The following is a 27,473-nucleotide window of genomic DNA, read 5'->3' as shown; positions in this document are numbered from 1 at the left end:
GACAGATGTTCTATATGTGTCAGGGAAATGGCACATAGTTACTCAAGAGATATTAAAATAAGACAAGAGACATGACTGGAGACATCTGATTGTCAACGTCACAGAGCCAGCCCACATCATCTTCAATCCATTGGTGAAGACATACAAGGCTATAATGAGGGGGTGTGGCGGATCATCAGCAAGAGCAATGCCAGAGATGTGGGCAGTGGAAGGTTGGCATTTTCCAGGAGTGATGGTTCTCCCAGTGAGGAAATGAGGAGCCAACAGACCCTTACCTCCTTCCGTAGTCTGATCCTGGTGGTGATGTAGTATCTCCTACTAACCACAGGACGGGGCAAGAGCATGAAGGCTCCTTGACAGTGCTGAACCTCCGAATCCACCAACTTTGGAATTGCCATACCTGCAATATCTTGTCCTGTGTGATAGGCTTCCTGTTGTTTAAGCCACTTCAACGATCTTTGGCATTGATAGCACATCAATGGCACCTCCCAAAGATCTCTAAGTGTAAGAACTGTCAGCAAAGTTCCCAAAGCAAATGAAAACAACTGTACCCTGATTTGAAAAAATAGATATATCCATAAGGCACATAGTTGCATAAAGCAACTAAGAAAAATCAAATGATTACAGACATTAAAAGTAACAGATCAGGAAGCTCATGAAGTCAAGAGGAGTTGCCTCGCAACTGAGGCAGGACTACGAAAGAATATAATCCATTTTCTACTCTATAACCAGTGAAGTTACAGGATTCCAAACTTGGAAAATGAAGGTAAGGGCTTCAGGCCTTTCTTTATACGTTCCAGAAATGAGAACCTACTCCAGGCCAGACACTCTGCTGGGCTGTCCCCAGACACAAGTTAGGGGAATAGAGACATGAGCGATATCAACACGTCTTGCCCTTAAGGAGCTCGTTGCCTATCAAAGGTGGGGGGTGGGCGGGTAGGGGGCGGTGCTGTAAATACCACAAATGAGCTGTACGTTTAGGGTCACAAGGTAAGGAGCAGAAATTAGGAGGCTGTCATGCTCTGGGACGGGAAAAGGAGACATGAGGTGAAGCGTGCAGAGAACAGAACACTTAGCTGTGGTTTGGTATGTAGTAAGATGTTGGGAAGGTCCTGTGGCACTTCACACAGAGAAAGCACACGCAGTAAAAGGGTCTGGGTGGGAATGATGCCTTTGGAGACCCACAGAAGAATAACACTGAGGTTCATGGCTTGGAATGGAAGGTTTGGGGGCTGGAGGGTCGAGACAAAAAATGATTGGAATGATAGGCAGGGGCCAGGTTTGGAAGGAAGGCAGGAAGGGAGGGAAGGAGGGAGGGAGGAAGGAAGGGGCTACATGTAAAACTCTAAGAAAGGAAGGCAGGAGGCATGGATGCTTGCAGTCACATCCCTTCTCTGGGCCTCAGTTTCCTTGCATTGGTAGGACATGGTTGGTGATGCGGAGAACAGGTGTTGGGCGGTGGGGGGGGGGGAGCATCTAAGGCATCAACAGCAGAGGTCACACCTTCAGTTGCAGGTAGACCTTTTGCAGGGCCAAGGAGAGAGCAAGGAAAGACTGATCAGTTGGTTGAAAGTAATCTTAGCAACTCCTGGACTGTTCTGCACATCACCCTGTTTCCATACATCACCTGAGTCTTTGAACTCTTAAGTGGGGGGTGTCAGGGAGGAACGCCAAAACGAGAGGGCATAATTTTCTCACTTCTACCCTGTTCCTTCCTTTGTGGCCAGTCTTCTCAGGAATACTGGCTCATGACAGCCACATTCACGGTAGCTGAATGACGAATGTGGCAAGCAGGTGACATTGTCCTCTCTATGAAATACTAAGCACAGACATCTCCTCAACATTTGGAAGCATCTAGGAGAGCTTTGACTCACTGCAGTTGAATATGTAGTTTCTTCAAATCAGCACATCTGCTCGCTTATATCACTGTCTGTGGTGTCTTAAAACGTGTGCAAATTCTTATTTCCCAAAGGTGGTTTTTTCCAGGGAAAAGGAAAGAGTAACCAATAGATCCCATCCCCACCCCAGACCTAAAATTCTCTAGGCTGCTCATCTTCTATAGCAAGAGCCCACAAGCTTTTTCTGTAAAGGGGCAGAGAATAAGTAGTTAGGCTTTGTGGTCCACGGGGTCCTGCCAATGTTCAACTCTGCTGTCAGCCACAGTGTGAAAGCCACCTTAGTTAGATGCCACCTCACCAGAGGAGCGGGGCTGCCTTTCTAGAACTGTATTTATGAAAAGAGGTGTCAGGCTCCTATCGGATTCTGCTGTTGTTATTTCAAAGGACTTTGAGATAATGAGTACAACTTCTCAGGCACGAGCTTTTTAAGCAAACAAACCAACAAGCCACACCATTGCCACGGCGTGTGTCTGGACTTGGCCTGTGGGCATGTCCGCATCCAGGAAAAACGAGAAAGGGGGAGCGGGATCCTGGGAAGCCGGAGACCTCCAGGGGGAATATTCTCTCGCCCATTTCCGTCACTGGTGCTTACCTTCTGCCATGGCTTTGATGTCATCAAGCGCGGGGATCACTTTAGGTCTCAGCTGTTCGTGAATTCCGCCTCCTAGCAATGATTTAACATCTAAATCCCAAGAAGCAGAAGGGGCTATGAGGGTAGGATCCACGAATTTCTGCCCCCCACCCCTGACCTGCATTCTCCTCCCCCTGTGGGACTTCCTTTCCTAGAAAGTCATCCATCTGTGGTCTCGCGTGCCCCGAAGGCCCCTTTTTTTCGTCCTCCACCCCCCCAGGTGCTGATTCTTGCCGAGATTTTCTTCACGCTATTCAAAGTTCCCACATCCGCAGTTCCCATCCCTGCGGACTCGGCATTTAAACGCGCAGGTGTCCCCGGCTCTCCGGAAGTTCAGATTATGCATGTTTAGCCTTTACGAAAGACCTACGTTAGTACCAGTTTTCACTAAGGTAAAGGATTTTTGCTTGGATGAAAGCATCGCTCATTGCTGGTTTTGCAGCGAGATGAGCCCAATCAGAGACAGCAAGAGTGGCGCCCCCCAGCGCCTTCCGCGGGAACCACACCCAGCATCTCAGGCGCAAGCACCAGAGCTCCGAGCCCTGTCTGTGAGCATCTGGGCTGTATCTCCATCAGTCGTATGCATCCGTTACCAAGATGTGTCCCACGGTATCAGAAAAGCCTAAGAGAGGTGATTTTGGGGGTCTGGGAACGCTCAAAACATTTCCCGTATACATTAACAGTAATTGTTTCTTTGCTTTATGCCATTTTTGGTTTATAAAAGTATTCACAGGGGGGCGCCTGGGTGGCTCAGTTGGTTAAGCGTCCGACTTCAGCTCAGGTCACGATCTCACGGTCCGTGAGTTCGAGCCCCGCGTCGGGCTCTGGGCTGATGGCTCAGAGCCTGGAGCCTGCTTCCGATTCTGTGTCTCCCTCTCTCTCTGCCCCTCCCCCGTTCATGCTCTGTCTCTCTCTGTCTCAAAAATAAAATAAACGTTAAAAAAAAAAGTAAAAAAAAAAGTATTCACAGGGATGCTCAGCATTCGGTTAGTGGTTAGCGCGGGCGGGGGGGAGGGGGGGCCTGTCCTGGAAACACAATGTTGATGAAGTTGAGCTGCAACCGTTATCTCTAATCTTTCCAGCAAGGCCGGGGGTTCCCAACATTGGCACTATCAATGTCTTGAGCTGGATAATTGGTTGTGGGGGCTGTCCTGTGTGTCGTAGGGTGTCCGGATGCATCCCCGGCCGCTACCAACAGGTGCCAGTAGCTCTGTCCCCACCCTCACTGTAGGGACAACCAGAATGTCTCCAGATGTTGCCACATGTCGCCTGGAGGGCAAACCAGCTCCTGGTTGAGAACCACTGAGCCAGGCTGTGTGTGAACTCTTCCTGGACCTGCAGGGACCAGCACTGCCCGCCCCTCGATTTCTGAAGCCCACTGGTTTCTCTGGGGAGCCCACTGCTGTCTATAACAGGGGACCTGACAGAGACGCATCTCCTCTGTCACAAGGGGAATGAAGAACAAACACTTCTGACTAAAGAAAGCAAAAGCATTTTTACAATAAAAGCTGGGCTTTACTCATCAGGTAACAAACTGCAAATTGTCACTGTCAGGAATTGTTCTCTTTTGCTCCAACTTTCATGAAGAGATTGTAGACATCGCACACTTTATCCCTTAGCCCATGTTTTATGGGAGATGGTCCTCGCATCTTCTAGCCAAAACAAACAAACAAACAAACAAATGAATTTGAGGCAATTTTAAGTCTTACTCACTATCCAGATCTGAGAATGCCTTTTCCTTAGTGGTGGTGTACTGGCTCAGGATATAGCTGATTTCCTAAAAAAATAAAATAAAATAAAATAAAATAAAATAAAATAAAATAAAATAAAATAAAGTAAAATTGCATGAGACCTCTTCTAAAGTTCAAAGCCACAGTAAAAAGAGATTTAACATACAAAAACTATCCTGAATCCAAACATTAAAAAAAAATAAAGCAGGTTCTTAAAGATGCTTATATGTTCTGATACCCAGACTTCCTAATAACACTCCAAAACTTCTTGGCTCAGGAAGCATGATTTATACTTTCTCCTGATTCTGAGAGTCTGGGCGGGGCCAGCTCCCCTGGGGACAGATGGGCCCCTCTCCTGACATGGCCTCTCATCTTCCAAGTGGCCAGTCTGGGTGTTTTCACATGATGGTCTTGGCAGCAAGGGAATGAGAACGAACACTGCAAGGTCTCTGGGAGCTTGAGGCCAGGGTCACGTGCACTGCGTTCTTCTTGCCACGGCAAGTCACAGGCACAGACCAGATTCAAGGGGTTGGAAACAGATCCACCTCTCTCTTTTTTTTTTTATGTTTATTTATTTTTGAGAGAGACAGAATGCAGGGCGGGGGAGGGGCAGAGAGAGAGGGAGACACAGAATGCGAAGCAGGCTCCAGGCTCTGAGCTGTCAGCAGAGCCCGACGTGGGGCTCGAACTCACGAAGCGTGAGATCATGACCTGAGCCGAAGTCGGCCGCTTAACTGACTGAGCCACGCAGGCGCCCCTAGTTCCAACCACATTTTTAAAAACTGATACGATATTTAATATGTTAGTATTGTTTTGGTAGAATAAACTTAGAAGAGTGCATTTCTGTGTGAAAAAGATCCTAGTGGGCTCTGATTAGTGAATTCAACAGGAAGGCATCCTTCTGCACATTCTGGTACCCATCAGCTCAGCATCAATTATTTAAGCTGCTTTCTGCTCAGATATCTTTAAAAACAATATTTTGTACAGGCAAGACATTAACATGCTTCTGGGATACAGAAAAAAAATGTGCCCTCCAGCCATCCTGTTCCCCTTCTCCCCAAAACAACTTCTGAGTGTGCGTGTATGTGTGTGTGCATGCGTGTGTGTGTGCATGCGTGTGTGTGTGCATGTGTGTGCATGTGCATGCGTGTGTGTGTGTGCATGCATATGTCTCAGTGTCCCCTTCCCGAGGAATTCTACACAACTGTACAGATACTAGCAAATGGGTCTTTATAAAGCAGAAAATTTTCATGACAAGAGTAACTGCACACAAATGGCAGGTATTCCCAAAGGGAAAGGACAATAGCACCCAGATTTTTCTTTTTAAAAAAATCGCTGGGGCGCCTGGGTGGCTCAGTCAGTTAAGTGGCCGACTTTGGCTCAGGTCATGATCTCACGGTCCGTGAGTTTGAGCCCCGCGTCGGGCTCTGTGCTGACGGCTCAGAGCCTGGAGCCTGTTTCAGATTCTGTGTCTCCCTCTCTCTGATCCTCCCCCGTTCATGCTCTGTCTCTCTCTGTCTCAAAAATAAACGTTTAAAAAAAAATAAAAAAATAAAAAATAAAAAAAATCACGAGACCCTTAAGATAGTTAAGCAGTTTTATAATAAGTATTATAATCTTATGTTATACCTTAAAATAATTAAATTTTTTTTAAACTTTATTTATTTATTTTGGGAGACTGAGACAGTGTGAGTGGGAGAGGGGCAGAGAGAGAGGGAGAGAGAGAATCCCAAGCAGCCTCTGCACTGTCTGCACAGAGCCCAACATGGGGCTCGAACCCACAAAACCATGAGATCACGATCTGAGCCAAAACCAAGAATCAGATGCTTAACCGGCTGAGCCACCCAGGAGCCCCTGTTGTACCTTAAAATAAAGTAAAATCAATAAAATAACAAAATAATGACACCAGTTCTGCAATTACGCTTTTATACTCTTTTGAAAATCACTTGCTGGGCCTTTATTTCCCCATCTATAAGATGAGGATAGCACCTGTCTATGCTGATTTACTGAGTCTCTAGACATCCAAAGGGGGTCCCAGGTACATACAGGGACTCTGAGAGGCCCAAACACAAAGCATCACGGATACACAAGTGTGGTTTTTACCGCTGGAGCTCCGTTCAGGAGAGTTCTCAAGTCTCTGAAGTTGCTGTCTGCCAGTTTCCGAGTCTTTTCGATCTGGGCCCTCAGGTGGTGGTTTGCCACAAAACCATAGATGATACCAATGCTGCGGGAAATGAAGAAGAGAAGAGAAGAGCATTCAGTGTGTGACCCGTGGTCACCTGGCCAGGCACAGAGCAGCTCTGTAGATGGGAGGGGAGCAGGGCTTCTGAGCAGAGGCCCCACGACGGCGGGACCCTCCTCCCCACCAGGCCCTCTTCCCCTGCCACAGCCTTCCTGCCAAGATCCCATAATCCAACACGTGGGCCACAAAACAGGACTCGGTGCTCTTGGAGGAGGCACATACCCGTTTAAGATATGCTGTTCTGTTGAATAGGAACTCTTATAAATGGAACAATGTTCCCAAGAAATTGTGGAGGAAACAGAAGGAACAAAGGTTATAAGACAGAGCGCGTCAGAGTCCCATTCCTGCACACATGTGAATATGGCGGTACATCCTCCTGCACAGTGCACGCATAAACGCACCTCCCATGCATATCTCTGCTCCCTCCAAAAGCAGGGATCTCTCTAATTGTCTCTATTAGTTTTATTTTACAGGTTAAAAAGAAACATGAGTTACTTTAGTATTAAAATGCCACATGAGAAGCTGTAAACAAAGCATACATACTGTATCGTTCTATTTTATATAATGTACCACCTCGAGAAAATGATGGTGCTAAAACTCAGTGGTTCTGTTTGGGGAGGGGTGACTAATGACATCATCCGCACGTTCACGACATGGAAGTTGACGCCTACGTACTTAGGATATGGATGCTCCAGTCTATGTAAAATAGACTTAAATAAAAGAGTTTAAAAAACACTATGAAAGGCATTGCTCATGGAAAGCTACTGGACATGAAAATTAAAAACAGAGTTTTCAATTCATCTAAGATGTCTGCATTTGATCACTTTAAGCGTTCTTAATGCTAACTAGTTACTAACAATCTCCTGACTTAAGTTAATTTGACCAGCTGGTTTTTGTGTCGGAGCCTTCCAACGTTAAAATGTTACATTGAGAATTGGGAATTACTAAGGCTCTTCTGTATTTCACCACTAGATGGCAGCAAGGAATTACACAAACTCCTAACAGAACAGTAAACCTACAGAAATGTACAACAAATCTTTTGTTTGTAACTATCCAGTGGAAGATGTGGATATGTTTCCAGAACAAAGTTTTGTAAGTAACAGACAAACACTGTGGCCAAGTGCCTGTTTTTTTGCACCCAGAGTCCCATGTTCTCAGGCAACTTCTCCATCTTGGGAAATGGGGATAATCATTCACCCTATATATAGTCACGATTCATTCCAAACAGCATTGGTTCATTGCTGGTCTCACATAAAACGTATTTGCCCTGAACAGTATTACACAGGTACATTACGTTTGCCAGATGAAGCCAAAAAAAGTCTGTAAGAATACACAGTGTTGAAAAGTATTTCTTACGGTTAACAAGTTGCCATCGAACGTGTACTGGAGTAGGAACATGAGACTCGGGTTCTGGTCCTTCTACTGCCACTAACTTACACTGTGGGAGCTTGGGAAAGTCACTTTCCTTCTCTGAGTTTCAGCCAGTACTGCAAAACTGAAAATTAAACTGGGTAAGTACTTGTTGCAAAGGAGAGGGGTAATGGATGTCCACAAGCTCTCCAGGACTTTTTTTTTTTTTTTAATGTTTATTTTTGAGACAGAGGGAGACAGAGCATGAACAGGGGAGGGTCAGAGAGAGAGCGAGACACAGAATCTGAAGCAGGCTCCAGGCTCTGAGCTGTCAGCATAGAGCCCGACGCGGGGCTTGAACCCACGGACCGCGAGATCATGACCTGAGCCGAAGTCGGACGCTTAACCGACTGAGTCACCCAGGCACCCCTCCAGGATTTTTTCTAAGGTTTGGGTTCATGCGGATGGTAATTAAAAAAAAAAGCATATTAACAATAATCTGTGCCATTTGGAACGATCACCTTACAATCCATCTTTGCCAGTCTTAAGTCTGTCTACCTTTGTACTCATGAGGCAGGCAATATAGCATAAAAGTAATAGTTATCAAATGATGCACCCATGCCAAATGAGGCCAAATGACCCAAAGCAAGGACTTTGGAGTAGTGTGAACAGAAAAATAAAGGAAAGAGTTGGGTTGTAGCAACGCACCAGGTCCAGTTTCAAACATTCATCCCATGACGAGTCAGTGCTAACACCTGAGTATACCTGACCACCCCAGCATTTCACGCTGGGGCCCCTTGCTCTCTCTCTCTCTCTCCCCCGCGTGTCCACATGGTCACCCATCATGCTCCAGACCGATTTTGTCATGTAAGAAGGTAGAATGAACTTGAGAAACACACAGGTCCAAGTCCACTTGGCTTTCACCGAAACCCCTAGACGGAAGAAGAACCTCCTGGCCCCGAACTCCCAGAGCGCTCTCCCTGAAATTCTCATGGGCCATTGCTCACTTCATACTCTATTTTGTCTTTATTTCTACTTGTATTTAATTTCCCTAGAAAGAGGTGGGAACTGCTTCTTTGTCAACTTTAGGTGAACGATGGGTCTCTAGTCCACGGGGTGGGGGGGTGGGGGGGTGCTCAGTGAAAGTGGGTTTAAAGACTGGGCTTTATTTCACTTGATCCATTTAGAAGATTAGCCTTATGTTTGGAGAGTCTTGGTCATAAACTGTGTTCCTTTACTTGATAGATGCCTTTACTCAAAAGATCATCAATCAGTAAAATGAAATGCAATACAACTCTGCAAAACAATACTGAATTTCAATGCAACATATTTAAAAAGACCCACATTTCTGCCAATCAGTTATGAATCCAATTAAAATGAAAGCATTGATCTTTTTTTGAAAAACCAAACTGTCCTACACAGAATTCTGGAATAAAATCCAGCAGCTTTCAGAGCTGATTTTCAGACCCATAACACATTGTAAATCTTATATGAAGGATGGCAAATTCAAATGCCTACACAGAAACCACAAAGGACAAAACCTACGATATGAACCGCTAGGAGCTGGGAGGTGGCAGGTGGGGGTGGGGGCAAATGCTCTGCACTGCCAGACTTTCCACTCATTCCAAAAATCCAGAAATCTGTATTCTTCTGTAAAATTTCCCCCTTTAAAATATTACCAACTAAAGGATGCCTGGGTGGCTCAGTCGGTTAAGCGTCCCACTCTTGGTTTGGGTTCAAGTCATGATCTCACAGTTCATGAGTTTGAGACCTGAGTGGGATTCTGCACTCAGCTCAGAGCCTGCCTTGGCTGCTCTCTCCCTCCCTCTCTCTGCCCCTCCCCCACTTGCACTGTCTCTGTGTCTCTCAAAATAAATAAAAAGACTTTATTAAAAAGATAAAATTTTACCTACTAAGTAAAGGGAAAAAAAAACTCTAAATACTAAGCAGACCAACTGACAGTCTCCATTTGCAATCTCTAATTTAAAACTCTTATTTAAACACAAATAGAGAATAAAGAAGTTATGTTTCTTGTTGCCCTTGATTTAGAAAATCCTATTATGCAACATGTTTTGTTTTCTTTTTTTTGTCTAGTGTTCTGTTTTGAGAGAGAGCACGTGTGTGCGCGTGGGGGAGGGGCAGAGAGAGACTCATAAGCAGGCTCCGTGCTCAGTTCGGAGCCCGATGCGGGGTTTGAACCCACGATCCTGGGATCATGACCTGAGCTGAAATCTAGAGTCGGTCACGTGCTGACTGAGCCATCCAGGTGCCCCCTCAATGTATTTTTTAAGCAGAAAAAAAATCACATGAATGTGTCAGCCAACTATTAGAATAGGAGAACACTGAGGGAACTGTCTCACACAAAAAGGGGAATCTGGCATTTGACATAAAAAATATTAAGAACATATGCTTTTATGCGGTACAACAAGATCTCTTGAACTTTTTAGCCAAATATAGGAATTTTAATTTTTATTTTTTAATGGACAGACCAATCTTCTCGCATATACACTTAAAAATGAACTTAAAAGTTTTAAAAACTGAGGTTAACCCTGTAAAATTTTGTAGCAATTTTTTTTTACCAATTTCCACTGACTTGATGAAATTAGCCAATAATTGCCAAATAAACGCTCTCAGTCTCTAACTGATCTCTTGTTTTTTAAAGATAGTTTTTTAATTTTAATTTTAATTTTAAATAACTCTCTCATTCACATCTTGAAAAATCTCATAATTTTCAGGCATGCTCAGTTTCTTTTCTAGAACCTTGTGGCCTCCCTGCCAGGAATTGACCATCACAATCCTAATTAAAAAAATGAATTTTGAAAACAGCCATCTTCCTGAAAGAGGCTGGAATTCAATTTTCACCATGGCAACTGGAAAAGCTGGTTTGCTGTAGTCGAAACTTAGAAATATACTGGAAAAATAAATATGGCTATTTGTTCCTCTTTTGTTACTGTCCATAACCTTTTGGAATTCTAAAAAATGCAGCGATGACAAAGTGTAAAAGAAAGAAGGGAGAGGAAACTTGGCTTTTTCTGGAGTAACACACGTCTGCTTCAACAGTCTACAGTGAGAGATGGAAATTCAATTCTGCTGATGGTCAAAAAGACTTACATACACATATGTCAACGTCTATGAATTCTAACATTCCACAGCTGCCTCTGGAAAAGCTCAGAGAGAGAACATGACCACATCTATTCCATATGTACTAGGGGACCTTTCTCCTTAACACCTATGCCTTTCTCAATTAAAAAAAAAAGATTTAATTTGTTTTAAATAATAAAAAAAAAAAGGATGGGTGAAAAATAAGAGGACTGAAGATGCATTTAAAAACCAACGTCGGCGGGCGCCTGGGTGGCGCAGTCGGTTGAGCATCCGACTTCAGCTCAGGTCACGATCTCGCGGTCCGTGAGTTCGAGCCCCGCGTTGAGCTCTGGGCTGATGGCTCAGAGCCTGGAGTCTGCTTCCGATTCTGTGTCTCCCTCTCTCTCTGCCCCTCCCCCGTTCATGCTCTGTTCTCTCTGTCTCAAAAAAAAAAAAAAAAAAATTTAAATAAAAAAAAAAAAAAAAACCAACATCAGTATTAATTGTGATGTAGTGGAATGCCACGAAATGAAATTGAGCCTGATAAAAGGCAAGCAGACTGCTCTGGGTTTACAAAAAAATCATATCCAAAAAATAAAAAAAAATTAAAAAATTAAAAAAATCATATCCAAAGATTATTTATCAATAGGACCCAATCTCTGCTGAGGTCCGTGTAAGCCAGAAGCAAATATCTCCCTTTTCTTCTCTTTCTGCTTCCTAGCTTTATTGACATTCTTTCCCCTATTATTTTTATCTCCTATGATTTCGTGGACATACTCTTACTCTCCTTTCTATCGAATTGTAACAGAAATCTTCACTTTCCCTTGGTCTTTAACCTCTTTGGCTAGTTCTGATTACTTTGTAAAGAATATACAGCTAGTATTTGACTCATGATGTTGAAAATACTTGCGAACAAATAGAGGTTTCAAAAGACATCATGATAGCGATTCTAAGCTTTACACTTCCAGCCAAGAAGTTTAAACTTCTAGTGTGAATTTAAAGTAAACTAAGTAATCTCAAATGGTACTCCTTTTTAGAGCTGTCTATAATTCATATATAAATTCAATGTATTATGTAAAATTTGTTTTAAATTTGTCACTTGGCCTCAAATAGGTGATCAATTTTGTTTTAATTATATTGAAATTTGAAGTTATGGGTTTTAACTTAGTAAGTTTTACTTGAGTGGGGAAAAATATCTAAACTGAATGTATACAAGGCTGTAGAATCACAGCATGTATTTTTTAAAAGAATTTTTTAAACTAAAATATCCCTGGGGAGAAAAAAACCACTTATCTAAATTTGTTTGATGGATCTGAGTTCTGAAGAAAAAAAACCTGTCACCTTCATTTCACATATAAATGAAAGTCAAGTTTATTTCCAACTTTGTAGCTTTATTGTTAATTATATTTTGGTATTTTAAACATAATATAAATAATTCAAACAGTTCCGGGGGAAGTATGACATATGTGACACATAATTATACGTAATGTAAATAAAAGCCCAATTTAAAAGTAGAAACCCAGGGAAGGAAAAATAAGACAAAAACAGAGAGGGAGGCACACCATAAGAGACTCTTAAATACAGAGAACAGACTGACGGCTGCTGGAGGGCAGGTGGGCGGGGGATGAGCTAAATGGGTGATGGGCACTGAGGAGGGCACTTGTTAAGATGAGCACTGGGTATTATATGGAAGTGATGAATCACTAAATTCTACTCCTGTAACCATGAATACGCTATATGTCAACTGACTTGGATTTAAATGTAAAAAATAAAAATAAAAATAGAAACCCAATATAGAATATGTGCTTCATTCAAAAAAACCTGGGAAGTCCATTATTACATATGTAAACATTTATCTGGGTAAATAGGTTAACTACATGCAACAAAGACTTTTCCTGAAATTATATCACATGTATTTATATCAAGTGAAAGCTATTAACTATTAAGTAATCATGTGAACAAGAAGCCCTAATGGCGAGTATTTTTAGATGACACTTTGTCATGTGGGCCTCATTTTGGATGTTCAGGGTATGCCTCTACAGAGGGAGAAGCATGGCTGTCCAAGTCTCTGGATGAATGAAAGATGGAAGTTTTAGGCTTAAAAGAAATGCACAATGATCTCTGCTGGGTCTGACTTCTCTTTGGACTGCAACTAACACTTTCCTGGTAGCTGATAGGAGGTAACCACTTCCATAGCTGTAAGGTCCGTGCATTCCTGAAAAGACTTCAAACACAAAGCAGAGAGACAGGGACATCTGAAATCACCATTGACCTGATCTCAAGCTGCTCTTCAGAATTCAATGTGCAGAAACAAATTATTTACAGACAGAAGTAGAGAGACAGACAGAGAGACAGAGAAAACAAAAATAACTCCCTGGTGGTCAAACAAGGGTGCATGAAATTAGCAATGCATTCACTTGGGTCCTGTTTGCACATAGACCGTTAAGGTCTATTATTTAACTATTTGCAGCAACAGTGTGTCTTTGTCCCAAAAAAAAGTGATTGCCCTGGAGTCAGTGGAATGCACTGCCTTTTAAGCTTTTTGTGAAGATTTTGTTTGGTTGTTCAAGTTTAATTTTTGGTGCAATGAAGTCGGTAGGTAATACCTGAGGCATGGTAGGTAATTCAAAAGAGACAAAAAAAAAAAATCTATATGCCGTGAGAAGTGATTTCCTTCCTACCCTCCACAACCACCAAAGTTCCTTCCCAGGGGCAACCACTGCGTCAGGGTCTTGGCAAGCCTACTACAGATGCTCTGTGTAAATATAACCAAGTGTTTGTGTCTCTCTCCTTTTTGTTTTTGTCGTAGGGACCATGTTGTATATATACATGGTCTGCCAGTTGCTTCTGTCAATTCATCTCTCTTGGGGACTGGTTCATATCAGCACTTCGGGATCAGTCCAGTCCCTTCCAATACTGCCTTCCTTTTTTTTTTTTTTTTTAAAGTTTATTTATTTATTTTGAAAGAGAAAGCGTGAGTGGGGGAGGGGCAGGGAGAGAGGAAGAGAGAGCGAGAGAGAATCCCAAGCAGGCCCTGCACTGTCAGCATGGAGCCTGACGCAGGACTCGAACCCACGAACCACGAGACCATGACCTGAGCTGAAGTCCAACGCTTAACCAACTGAACCACCCAGGCATCCCTAGGTATACCGCCTTCCAATGAATGATCACCCCAAAGCGTAGGTCTTACCGGGATCCCACTAATAGCCACAATTGAAGAACTTTTCTTCTTGGATTTCCATCTAAAACCTCAGCAGGTAGGCCAGCTTAAATTGTTCTGTTTAATTCTGTTTTCTGCTTAAATTCCCGAACATCAGTTATTTAGTGAAACCAGAAAAATCTTACAGCTACCGAGCAAACACGGTGCTTGGAGGAAACAGCGAGGAGGAGGCTGACTGTCAGTCCTCACGGTCTCTGTGCCTCCTTGGGGCCTAGCGCTATTCACGTCATAAGCACTTTACTTCTGTCTCTAAATGTCATGACATTCATTGGCTGAATGGATGAGGAAATGTGGGACCATGACCAAATATCGCAACCAGGGGACCCCGAACGTGAAGCACATTCCTCAGCCGAGGATTCTGATTTGGACTCGGCAAAATGCTACTGTCTTAACAGCAGTGTACTCCTGATCTGTCAGGCAGTTGGAAAGCTGACGGAGCAGAAGGGACCGTAGAAGAAACACATCCTAAATTATGAAGTGTGTTCCAGGCCTCCGCAGAGGGTAGCAGCTTAACTGCAAATTCAGGAAAAGTGGGTTTATTATTAGAAAGTTAATTCTGTTCTACAGTGTTCTCACATTCCCCGATTCAGGGACTGTACCCATCCTTCAGGATCCCTTTGGAGGCACAAATCAACAAGCAAATTCTCTGCCTTCTGCAGGCCGCCTGTCTCCAAACAGCTATTTAAGGAAGGAGCTGCTGGGGCGCCTGGGTGACTCAGTTGGCTGGGCGTCCGACTTCGGCTCAGCTCATGATCTCACGGTTCATGAGTTCGAGCACCACGGTGGAGTCCGTGCTGACAGCTCAGAGCCTGGAGCCTGCTTCAGATTCTGTGTCTCCCTCTCTGTCTGCCCCTCCCCCGCTCGTGTTCTCTCTGTCTCAAAAATTAATAAACACTAATTTTTTTTTTTTTTAAAAAGGAAGGAGCTATTGTTCTGCGGGGTAAAGGCTTTCTGCAGGCCAAGATTTATCAGCTCGTCTTCGACACGAACAAGCACCGAAGGGTTGGCTTGGCACCCTGATGACAACCCTAACTTCTGGTTATGGTAACATTGTTTTGAACCACCCCAGACAAGCATTTTTGTCTTCTGTCTTATGGCTGTGTTGTGGTGGTTGTTGTTTTGTATTAAAGGCATGGGCTGAACAGGTCAAAACACAATCAGCTGTCCCCCAAGATTCTACTCGCCTTATAAATATAGAAATCACCAAGAGGGAGACCGCAAAGCACTTCCTCAGGAAGGGCCCATTCTTCTTCTGACGCTGGTGCATCTCTCCACCGCACTTGTTACAGCAACGACACAGACCGAAGCAGCACCCTACCAGGGGCATCAGAATGACAAAGAGCAGTCCCAGGACAGCACAGATGATGACCCCGATTTCATAGTAGATAATCTGCAAGTCAAACAAAAGAAACAGCATGTCCTCTAACATAAAATAACGAGTAGAACATTCCACAGTGTACCTGTTTCGTTTTTTTTTAACCTACTTGCCACCGTGAGTTGAATCTTAATGTGTGTGTGTGTGTGTGTGTGTGTGTGTGTGTGTGTGTGTGCTTCCATTTTGATGCTCCTTCTTGAAACAGAAGTAACAGAGTGGTGCCTGGGTGGCTCAGTCGGTTAAGCAGTTAAGCGTCTAACTTCGGCTCAGGTCATGATCTCACCATTTGTGAGTTCGAGCCCCATGTCAGGCTCTGTGCAGACAACTCAGAGCCTGGAACCTGCTTCAGATTCTGTGTCTCCCTCTCTCTCTCTCTCTCCCCCTCCCCTGCTCATGTTCTGTCTCTCTCTCTTCTCTCAGAAATAAACATTAAATATTTTTATTAAAAAAAAGGAGTAACAGAGATTGGAGTTATCAGAATGTGTAAACAAGTCATTACTATCTTCTTTCAACTCACAGTAAAATGTCCAAATGCAGGGTCAAGTTGCAAATGACTTACTTTAAACCCCAAATATATTTTGTTTGTGTTTAAATGGTGTAACAAATTTTGGCAGAAATACTTGCATTATGAATAATCTACATGACAGGATGCTTTTCACCAGAAAGACAGGACCAGTAGAAGTTATTAAGAATTCAAAGGAGTTCAGATCAGACCAATTAATGACAAACCCACAGTTACAAAAGAATCTGGAATATATCTAAATTTAGGAAAAAAGCTCAGACTTTCTGAGTCAGATATGTTAATCACTGGCCACTCACTTTGTTTCCCTATCCGTATGCTGGGAGTAATAATACGCATCTTGTAAGGTCATTGCGAATATTACAGATAGTGTCTGATCAGTGATAATGTGTCAGGGGAAGTATGTGGCCCAGAGCAGACACTTAATAAATGGTCTTTTCATGCCGTGTGGGTGAGGCTGGGCTTGTCGGCCCGTGTCTCAGACAGTTCCCTACGTTCCTAGGAACTAGCACGGCTTCTGGATACAATCATGTGACCTAAATATATTTTTATAATCACTGCTGGCTTTATTCTGGGATAAAAAAAAAAAAGTAATGCCCCTGGATGACAAAACTAGAGCTTACTGCAACTCATGTTTCCATAAAGCAAGACATTTTTTAAAGAATGACAATTATAGGCTGGCTGTTTACAACTAATGGACCGGCTCGCTAACAACAGATTCTGAAGCCAAGCTGAGTGAAGTAAAAGAAGACACAAGTGTTGTTCCTCGAAACAAATGTGAGGTCTTAACACTGAACTGAGAGTCAGAAGACCTGCTTTAAATTACACGGGGTAGGGGCGGGGGAGGGCTTCTGGTTCCCTAAACCGGAATTAGCATTAAGGTCATAAGCATATTGTGAGGGTCAGATAATTAAACGATTGAATGTGAAAACAGCCAGCCAAGTGCCCAGCACACAGCAAATATTCAGTCAATAGTAATTAAGTCTGTGGACAAGGACCGAGGTGCACATGACACCTGAATATTATGTACTTTGAGATTAAGGATAAAATGCTAAAAAAAAAAAAGTGGTTGAATTTTTCATTCATTCATCAAATACATGCTCCCGCTTAAACCAAGCCCTACCCCATGGCCACAGAGAGTCATTACCTACTGGTGCTTGTAACCTGCCCTTGAGGACCCACATCATCGGCCAATTGAGATACTCCAAACTCTTCTTTCTCTATTTCCCTATCATTTCCCAGAAAATGATCTAAATTATTTACTATTTTGAAAATATTTTTTTAACATTTATTTATTTTTGAGAGAGAGAGAGACAGAGCGTCAGCGGGGGAGGGGCAGAGAGAGATGGGGAGACACAGAATCTGAAGTGGGCTCCAGGCTCCGAGCTGTCAGCACAGAGCCCGACGCGGGGCTCGGACCCACGAGCGGTGAGCTCATGACCTGAGCCGAAGTTGGATGCTTAACTGACTGAGCCACCCAGGTGTCCCAATTATTTACTATTTAAAAGGGATTGAAAATCCTTTCTGAGTCCAGAAGACACTGAACTCAAATGCAGGAGAGAAGGTGTTTTCAAAATGTTCTAAATGCACTATGTTTACCTCCAAGTAGAATTTTCACACTTTATACACAACCTTTCCAACGTTACTGACTCAATATTATGTCAAACAGTATCAGGATCAAGGTATACGTCATCTCAAGAGTTCACTTCTGGGTGAAGTCTGGCCAAGGTCTGGCAAAGACCTAACTGAGTTTCTGATACACCAGGATCTCCAGAACGCTTTGTGGATTACGAGGAGAAGATCAAGATGGAAAGTTGCTGAGGTGGGTCGCTATTCTTTGGTGAACTATTAAAACTGGAAGAGAAGACTGATGATGATTCCATAAACAAAAATGAAAGGAGCCATTTAAAACACCATCACAACGGAGACGACAGTGGAAGGACAGGAAGTTCTGGCAGAAGCATCTCATTCCCCTTGGCTTTAGACAGAGTCACGAGAAACAGCAAACAAGGACTTTACCTTCAGGGTCAAGACTACATTTTCTGGCTGTGGAAGTCAAGGCAGTGGAGGAGTTGAGGAGAGTAAGGCAGAGGCAGCATGCATCAAGAAAACAGAAAAAGTTACATGAGCGATTAACCACAACTGAGAACATTAACATTCCATACAGTGCAAATCAAGTGAGAGGTTGATCCACATAAGCCAGGAACATAAAACTTGAGTGTTTATTAGAGAAACAACTGGAATTTACATTTGGAACGTATATTTGGATTTCCTGAAAGGTTCTTATCAGGATGCTAATCAGGTGTGGACAGAACGGGGGAAATTAGAGGGAAAGTGACACAGGCTTGACACACGAACTGTGTGGTCTTTACACAGTAGAGGATCAGCCGCTGAACCCCAGCCGAAGGCAACAGTTTCCAAAGTGTCCTTTCTAAACTGAGAATCAGATGGGGTCATCTCTTGCTTACCTGCATTTCCTGGATTCCCATCATGTTAATTCCAACCTCTTAATGTGGTCCTGTTATTTAATCCTGGCCCCATGCCTTGTTCTTCTTGGCCATTCTAGTCCTAAGAAGAAGCCTCATGCTCCCCCTTCCTGCCTCGAGCTCCCTGCCAATGCCTCCTTGCCCAGAACGTTATTCCCTTCACTCCTCTGCTCATGGGACTCAAGTCTGCCTGGATGTTGCTTCCTCCTGGAAATCTGTCTTGATAACCAGGTCTGGGTGTGCTTTCATCCCTCCTTCATGCTGCCTTGGAGCCCACACTTGCCCGTTGTCAGCATCTGCTCCCACAGGAGCCCTGCCTGAGCGCCGTTGTTTGCTCCTGGAGAGCAGGAACCATGAGGTCGCGCCCACCGTTCTCTGGCAAGCACCCACCCGGGGACCCGGCATGCAACAGGTGCCCAGTCGGAAGCAGGTAAACTGGTGAACCGAGGGAGTTCCCTCAACGGTGGTCCAGTGATGGGGATGGACCACCCTGCAAGGAAGACAGAAAAAGTAGGGTGCAGCGAGTTTCCCGCGAGGTGAAATTTGTTCAGTTTATCCTTTTGGTGGGGAGAGGGGGGTGGTATGTGCGTGAGAGGGGACAAAGTTAATACGGTGTTGTTGTTACGATGGGTGTTAAATGTCCTTGGCTGGCAAAATAAACGTTAGGCTCTGTGTCGTTCCCTGGGTTACTTTCTTGCAACCGTGTGCTCTGGGAAATCCAAAAGTTTGGCAACTATCGCTTTAGATGGCAGATTTTCACAGAGGTGGGAGAACAATGTTTGTGATATTAGTACCTGTTAAATGAGGCATCCAAAGTGTTGGGGTGGGCAGTTCAGGTACACATGCCCCCAGGGTCACATGGGGCATCTTGAGTGACCCCGGACTCCCTTCCTGGGCCTGGGCCCCACAGTCTCCCCAACTTACCACCATAAATGTGTGAAAAACACTGACTTCAGGCTCCTCCCCTAGAGCGGGTATCAGGAGATTTGGGTAAAACCAGGAACTTGTCTTTAAACCAACCCTGGTGTCATGGCCTGATCGGGTGGGTTTGGGACACCTGCTCTCAGCTCCAAGGGCAGACGGTGCTGGGCTGGGGCCAGAGCAGAAGCACCTGTAAGCTACAACAATCAGCTGGTTCTTTGGTGCTTAATATTCCCACCCAGGAGTCAGTCTGGTCTGATTTGATGGGGTGCCAACAACCGCCCCCCCACCGCTGGAGCTGGGTGAATCTTCATCTTTTTCCTGTTCGTGCCGGCTGTCACACAGTATGAGGTTATTACCGTGCGGTGCAGCAGTTTGAATCCGGCTATGCCGCTTTGCGTCAGCGACCCCCCACTCCGCTTAATTACCCATCATCGTCTCCCGGGGACCTTTTGAAAAATATCAATAACCAGCCAGCCCTGACCCATTACATCAGAATCCCTGGGGGACGGGCCTAGGCCTTGTTGCCAATGCTACTCTGAGCCTTGGTTACCTTACTGATGGAATCTGGATCAGCAGAGACTCTATTTTATGCAGTTTTTCAGAGACAACAAGAGAAAACGGTGAGAAGCAACATGCTCAGTGCCTTATTCTGTTCTAAACGCTTTAATGTATGCGAGGTGAGTTAATACATGTGAAGTGCTCGGACCCGGGTGTCCCAGGGTCATGCTCAATCAATCGTCATCACCATCACGAAGATGATGTTTAACAAGAAGATGTAACGATCAACGCACGGTAGCATTATTCCCATCCCTCAGCTCCAGCAAGCCCCAGACATGATCCTGGGCACAGACTGCCGTGCACTGCTTGCTCTCTAAATGCTTCCGAGATCTCTGGAAGGTGCTTCTCTTGCCGGGAAAGGGGAGTGTGCTCTTCCAGGCAGCATGCCTCGCTCTCCTGGAGGGCAGGAAACAGGGAACTCATTCACTTACCTTTCGCGGACATGCAGGGTGGGCTCCAAACACCACAAACCCATCTGGAATAATGACCTGACGTTTCCTAAGTGCCAAATCGATATCCAGTGACTGTCAGCACTGGTGAGGTCAAGAAAAGCAGCAGGGATGAGGCCCAGGCCCAGCACCTGCCCCCAGAGGAAGCTTCAAGAAAGGGAAAGGTAGAGGCGCCTGGGTGGCTCAGTCAGGTAAGCATCCCACTTTGGCTCAGGCCATGATCTCACAACTCATGAGTTCGAGCTCTGCGTCGGGCTCTGTGCTGACAGCTCAGAGCCTGGAGCCTGCTTCGGATTCTGTGTCTCCCTCTCTCTCTGCCTCTTTCTGCCCCTCCTCTGCTCACACTCTGTCTCCGTCTCTCTCTGTCTCAAAAATAAATAAACACTAAAAAGTTAAAAAAAAATATAGGGGTGCATGGGTGGGTGGCTCAGTCGGTTAAGTGTCTGACTTCAGCTCAGGTCATGATCCCACGGTTCATGAGTTCGAGTCCCACGTCAGGCTCTGTGCTGACAGCTCAGAGCCTGGAGCCTGCTTCGGGTTCTGTGTCTCCTCCTCTCTCTGCCCCTCCCCAACTTGTGCTCTGTCTCTCTATGTCTCTCAAAAAAATAAATAAATGTAAAAAAAAAAAATTAAAAGAAAGGGAAAGGTAATAACCGAGGAATGAAATGAAGGATGAAGATACAAACCAGCCAACCAAGAGGCAGCCAACCAAGAGGCAGGAGTGGGGATGGACTGTGGCCACAAGGAAACAAATCCAGGAGGTCATTGCAAAGAAGCCGTCCATTCCGACGGACCGGGATGTGCAGAATCAAAAGACGGAGGTGACGGGAATTGCTGGGACAATTGTCCCCTGGAAAGGTTTCTAGAGGTGCAGGTGGCACTTAGGGGTTGCTGGTGGGAAGCGATGGGAAGCCATCTACCTACACTCCACACTACGCATCCTTTGAAGACAGGAATTGTGTCCTTTTATTTCCTTGGGGGGGTCACCACCCGACAAGCTAGGCTGAGGGGCTCTCTCTGCAGAAACTCCACGTGAGCTTGGAGGGGGGGGAGGTCATGCTGTTTTCCCTGGGTTTCTGTCAGCCGGCGCTCAGAGAACCCGGGAAGGGGTCCGCCCGCACTCTGATCCCCGAGAGAATGACACCCAGGGGCTTGGCGCGGCTCAGGTTGTATGTGGAGCACGGCGCTTGGCACACGCTGAGTGGACAGATGAGTTGCTCGTGTCATCTCTACCTTAACACCTCGAGTGAAGACAGACCACTCCTGTAAAGTCTAAACGGGTTAATACTCGTAAATCATGACCGACAGTACCTGCCTCACTGTGCGTGCTGTAGAGACGCTAGAAACCGGCGGTTATTAGAGCCGTTCCTCAGATTTCCGCGGCTTCGTCTGCCGGGTCCTCCCTTTCCCTCACTTCCCTTCCCAGGGTTAATTACCCACTGTAACATTTTATGGTTTAATAAATAAAAGGCACGCACTGAGGCTGTGACAGTCTTTTCACACAGCTCAGAATACTCAACGCGAGCTGCTTCCAAATGAGTCACTTTAGGACTCCAGTACAGTGGCCCGGGTTGAGCTGAATTTTTGTTGGCCGCACGTGTGTTGGTTTGGAGTCAGACCGGTCCCGGGAAGGATCCCACCTTCACCACTTAGTCACTGGGTGACCTTGGGCAAGTTCCCCAGCCTCTCCGAGGGCAGGATTTTCTTGAGCGTGCAGCGCAGAAATACTTTTGCCTCGGACAGGTGTCACTGTGGGGGTTGGAAACGATGTCAAGTTCGGGCACCTGGGTGGCTCAGTCGGTTAAGCATCCGACTTCAACCCAGGTCCTGATCTCACACTCATGGGTTCGAGCCCCACATCAGGCACTGTGCTGACAGCTCAGAGCCTGGAGCCTGTTTCAGATTCTGTGTCTCCCTCACTCTCTCTCTCTCTGTCTCAAAAATAAATAAACGTTAAAAAAAAATTAAAAAAAAAAAAGAAACGATGTCAGCTCATAAGCCAGTGTTGGCCCAAGGTGGACAAGAAACAGTGGCTGTTGTCATTACAGAGAGGACGATGACCCGGTGTAAGCTTCAGAGGCAGTGGAGAAGCTTTGTGCTTCGAGCCTCACGCTCATAAAGAAAGGCTGTAGCTCTCGTTTGCGCTACATGCCTTGAGGTCTCAGTTCGTTTATTTGTTTAATATTTAAAAAATTGTTTTTAGAGACAGACAGCATAAGCGGGGGAGAGGGGCAGAGGGATATAAAGAGAGAATCTCAAGCAGGGTCCGCGCTCAGCGTGGAGGCTGATGTGGGGCTCGGTCCCACAACCCTGGGATCATGACCTGAGCCGGAATCAAGAGTCAGACGCTCAATGGGCTAAGTCACCCAGGTGCCCTAATGAAGTCTCAGTTTAAATGCATCCCAGGTGCAAAACCACTCTCCCCCCTCGGAACGTTCTCGTTCACGGCCCTCTATCAGAACTTCTCGCGTGATGCGTGTCCCCCTCCACCTTACGGTCCAGCTGTGGACTGCATTAGTCTGCTGTGGCTGCCTTCACGAAGTGCCGCGGACCAGAGTGTTGAAACAACAGAAAGGTGTTTCCTCACAGGTCTAGGGCCTGGGAGTCTGAGATCAAGGTGTGGGAAGGTCTGGTTTCTTCTGAGGCCTCCTTGGCTTGCAGATGGCCGTCTCCTCCCTGTGTCCCCACACGGTCTTTTCTTTGTGTGTGTCTGTGTCCTAATCTCCTCTTCTTATAAGGATGCCAGTCAGACTGGCTTAGGACTCACTAATCACCCCATTTTAAGTTAATTACCCTTGTAGTGACACTATGTCTCATACCATCCCTCTCCGAGGTGCTGGGATTACGACCTCAACAGATGAATTTGGGGCACAATTCAGCCCATAACATCCATGCGTATTTCTTATCCCATAACCTCCCTTCCACCAGCTGAGAGTTGGCGGAGTAATGGCCACACTTTCGCAAGTCTGTCCCCTGCGACGCACTGCTCCTAGCCAGCACTCTGTAAAATGAATACATGAAAGAGAGAAGTACATAAAAAAATGTCAAGGAGGAGAAGGGGCCAAGGATCTTAAAATATTACCTTTAACTTTCAGCTCAAGTATAAAGAGGAGGCAGTTCTGTGAAAAGGAGTCCTATTTCCCTCCCAAAGTCGGGCCCAGCGCTTGGAGCAAAAGATCAGCTGAATGTTTCTGAACCTCCTTCTGAAGAGAGTTCACTAAAAGAACACCCAGCTGGAAAGTCACTGACCCCGTGGCCCAGGCTCCTCCGCCATCTGAGAACTCACCAGAAGAGGAAATGCTCGACTCAGGACAAAAGCTGGAAAGACTCCCCAGGGCCCCTCGCCTGGACAGACCTTACCTGCGAGTGCAGTAATTACAAAGCCAGTGGGCGCTGGTCAGTGTAGAAGACGCTGCTGGGGCTCCCACATCTCTCAGGTCTCAATCATCTCCATGTACCTCCTCAAGCTTCTAGCTACTGGCATCTTTCACTCTGTGCTTGCCGGCCTTTTCTGGTACCACGGCAGGTCAGAAGTGCTTAGGGCTTAACACAGTCCCCCACCCCCACACCGCCCCTAACCTGTGCCCCTTCAGTCTCGGTGTCTGGAAACCTCAGCTCCCTCACACTTCCCAGGGACTAATTTGGACACTGGGGTTTTACACTGTTGCCCCGGCAATTCTGCGGGATGAAGCTTCAGCCGTCCCCTGTGGCCGGTGGCTTAATGCCACACCCTCTCCAGGCTGCCCTCTCTCCCTCGTGTTACCTCTCCACTTCCCCGCCAGTGTCCCCTGCACCTCCCAAACCAATGACGTGACCGCGAGGCCTTGACGCAGGGTCTGCTCCAGAGGACTCCAACCCAACACAGCCGGCATACGTCAGACTACGAGCAATCAGAGAGCCCCCCTCCTGAGGTGTCTGGCTTCTCCAGTGCCTCTCCCTAACCAAATCCCTCTTTCTTGGACAACAGTGGAAAACGTGACCCGATCCCACGTGAAGGGGGAATTCAGGTCATGCATGAGGACTCGGTGCACTCGTCCCCCATGCCAATGGTGTTGGTCCATTTGCAAAGGCACCTGAGGTGGAGAGGAAATCAGGCACCAGGGAGATCCCCAATTTCACAGGAGCTCCAAATCTAATACCAAGCCAGCCATAAAGGACTGGCCCAACTAAGAATCTCGCCACGGGTAGTGGCTGAGGTGCCCAGAGTCACCTCAAGGTCTCAGGACCCCATCCTCTGAGGCCTGGACCAGGTGAAGCGCAACCCCCACCCATTCTTTGGCAGAACTAGCTGGCACTCGGGCCAGGCTGCTAATGGCACGCTATTTTTCGGTATCAATATACAAGCAACGGTCATTTTGTTCTGCCCAGGGAGGCAGGCAGACACCGGCAACCACGTTTGGGAGACATAGGAAGCCACGGGCATTTCATAGCAAAAATGTTTTTCGACGGTACTGGGGAAGGCTGTGAGCGCTAGAGAGAAACTAATTCGTGTAAATGGTCTTTAGATAAGGCTTTCCTCTTTGGCATCTGTATTTGTTTTCTCTTGGGTATCACTTTATTGCAAACTGAGAATATGAGGCACTGTCACCACAGCATCTGAGGTGACCATTCACTGGGCGAGAGATCACCGCCCTCCCCATACATTGCCCCCACCACACTGGGACGCTGTCATTCACGTTTGCTGTGCTGGCCATTCAAGAATGTCCCCCGTGTGTCTGCTTTTATTGTTCTCTTGATAACCACTTTCAGGAGAGGACAAAGTACTTAATCCTTCAGGACTAAGAGCCTGACAGATTCAACTATTTTTTTTTTTAATTATCCTAACTTTCAGTACAACACACCATCTGTTTATTTCACTGGCAACCTGCGCTCATCGTAAACCAAAAGCAAAGGACACTCTTGTGTTTGGGTAATCCATCACAGAGGCAAACAGAATGAATGCGCAACACCTTGGTATTCAGCAGAGGCACGCAAGGTCCTTTACTACTTTCTGAAAATACCGTCTGCTCATATTAGCGAGCGTTCAGGGTCCCAGGCCGCCTTTCCTTCCTCTCCACTCTTTCACACCTTGTCCTGGTGGCTCCCGTGGTCCCCGAAGCCTCGGATGCCAGCAAAGCCACCTCCCCACCTGCTCCAGCCCTGCTTCTCCTCCTTCTTTTTTTACAACAGGCCCCCCAATCACCTTTTATGCAAGAACTGCTGGTCAGAATTACGTGTTTTCACCCACGTTCCTCTTCCTGTTACTTATAAATCTACGTATTTCCTTCTTCTCCTTCCACTTCTTTAAACAATCAGGTATGGTCTCTGCCATCTGGCTCTTTGCCTCCTGAGATCAAGGGCGATTTTCCTTATCCTTAGCCCAGGCAAGTGCACACACAGAGCTCTCAATACACCTGTTCCAATGTGAAGCTGCTTTTTACCAAACTGCATTTTATTTTTTAAAAAATTTTAAATGTTTTTATTTATTTTTGAGAGAGAGACAGAACGAGTGGGAGAGGGGCAGAGAGAGAGAGGGAGACACAGAATCTGAAACAGGCTCCAGGCTCTGAGCAGTCAGCACAGAGCCCGACGCGGGGCTCGAACTCATGAGCGTGAGATCATGACCTGAGCTAAAGTCGGAAGCTCAACCCACTGAGCCACCCAGGCAGCCCTACCAAACTGTATTTTGAAACAAAGTACACATCCCTGTTTCTAGAAAGGGTCAACAGTCTGGGAGTTCTCTCCTCCCTTAGCTAAAAAAAACCCTACCCCATTACTTCCCTTAAGGAAATTTCAGTTTTTAAATACAGAAATACATACAGCTTAAAAGGTGAATGTTTTTTCAAACGCTAGTTTTGGAATTTCTGCTTTAGAAATCAAAGGGGATTTATAAGATGTTTCAATATTCCATAAAAGTTCTTAGTCAAAGAAAATTATAAAGTTCACAGGTGAACTGATTGCTTAAAGATTTACTTTCAAGCCAACCAAAATTTTGTTCACACTTATTTTTTCTAACAAATGTATCAATAAAAATTACCTTCTCATAATCAGTTGAGAGGTCAAACTTCTTCTGTAGAATTTTTCTTAAAATATCTGGGGGAAAAAGTCACAAAAGAATAGCAAGGTTACTTTTACAGTAAAAACACAACATGTATGTTTAGAAAATAAATTTTATATATGCTTACAAAGTATTGTACCTCTATGTAGTATTCTTATCACTTTATTTCTATTTCTTAAGGTAGGTAAATAATTAAGCTAATGAGGCTCTAAACAGAAGCAAAGAATGGAGGGCAAATATTTTTGACTTACTATTTAGCAGTGGTGGAATCAGACAGTTGCCATTTTTGAGTTTTCGGTTTCTCACAAGACACCTTGATATTTACCAGCGTATAGGTCATTAATAATTACTGATAAAACGTTACACCGAAATGGCTCACTCTTAATTTTTTGGAACCACAAATGCAACTTATTCTTTGGTAATTCTACGTTTACATAATATTTTACAAATAAAAACCTTACAATTAATCCAAGCAGTGCATGAAAACCTGAAATAATATGCAAAATGGTATTTTCCCCGCCATGTTCATTTTGGGCATTTCCAAATTCTCATATAGGTTAGGATTCACCTCTTATCCTGACTCACCAATCGAGCAATGATATGCCATGACTGATGCCCAGACAGAGAGAATAACTTGTCTAAAATCTGGGATGTGTGAGGAGGCCAGACCAAGGCCCAGGCGGGTCGTCATTTTTCTGTGCCAGGGTCCTTCCCACGCTGCACATTGTAATTCACCCTGGGAATGAGCTTCTGGAATGCTGTGGCTGTATCCTGTATACATCACTTCTAAAGTGTACTACAAGGGGCGCAAAGGAAAACTTATTGTGAATGCTTATTTAAAGCAAGGAGTATAGATTTACATGCCGGCCACCTCCCCGCAGGGCTTTTTGGAAAACAACTTCCGACCTGCACAGACTAAATGCAACGACCTGCAAACTAAATGGAGCAGATCTTTAAAAGGTGTGCTGTAGG

General features: G+C 45.3%; 1 protein-coding gene and 1 long non-coding RNA gene across 8 annotated transcripts in view; one reads left to right on the top strand and one right to left on the bottom strand.

The window, feature by feature from the left end:
• PROM1 (prominin 1) overlaps positions 1–27,473 on the bottom strand; it is a 166,225-nt gene that overhangs the window by 69,567 nt on the left and 69,185 nt on the right. For 5 of the 6 annotated variants that reach the window (XM_045056567.1, XM_023253286.2, XM_019829725.3 and 2 more), the window contains 6 exons: positions 26,481–26,536; positions 18,067–18,093; positions 15,337–15,542; positions 6,363–6,483; positions 4,243–4,306; positions 2,491–2,580 (listed from right to left, as the gene is read on the bottom strand). In XM_045056567.1, the coding sequence (XP_044912502.1) occupies positions 2,491–2,580; positions 4,243–4,306; positions 6,363–6,483; positions 15,337–15,542; positions 18,067–18,093; positions 26,481–26,536 (564 nt within the window). The remainder of the gene's footprint in view (positions 1–2,490; positions 2,581–4,242; positions 4,307–6,362; positions 6,484–15,336; positions 15,543–18,066; positions 18,094–26,480; positions 26,537–27,473) is intronic. The other variant, XM_019829733.3, reaches the window with a different exon arrangement.
• LOC109499258 lies at positions 127–15,601 on the top strand. 2 transcript variants are annotated; one of them, XR_002156509.3, is made up of 3 exons: positions 127–766; positions 2,972–3,160; positions 15,071–15,601. It is a non-coding gene; the product is annotated as an uncharacterized LOC109499258 (long non-coding RNA). The 2 variants fall into 2 exon arrangements; XR_006597207.1 differs by lacking the exon at positions 15,071–15,601 and adding an exon at positions 3,761–4,051.

The sequence above is a fragment of the Felis catus genome, chromosome B1 (genome assembly GCF_018350175.1).
Source record: "Felis catus isolate Fca126 chromosome B1, F.catus_Fca126_mat1.0, whole genome shotgun sequence".
NCBI lineage: Eukaryota > Metazoa > Chordata > Mammalia > Carnivora > Felidae > Felis > Felis catus.
The sequence above is the reverse complement of the archived record's forward strand: the minus strand, read 5'-3'. Positions and strand labels throughout refer to the sequence as shown.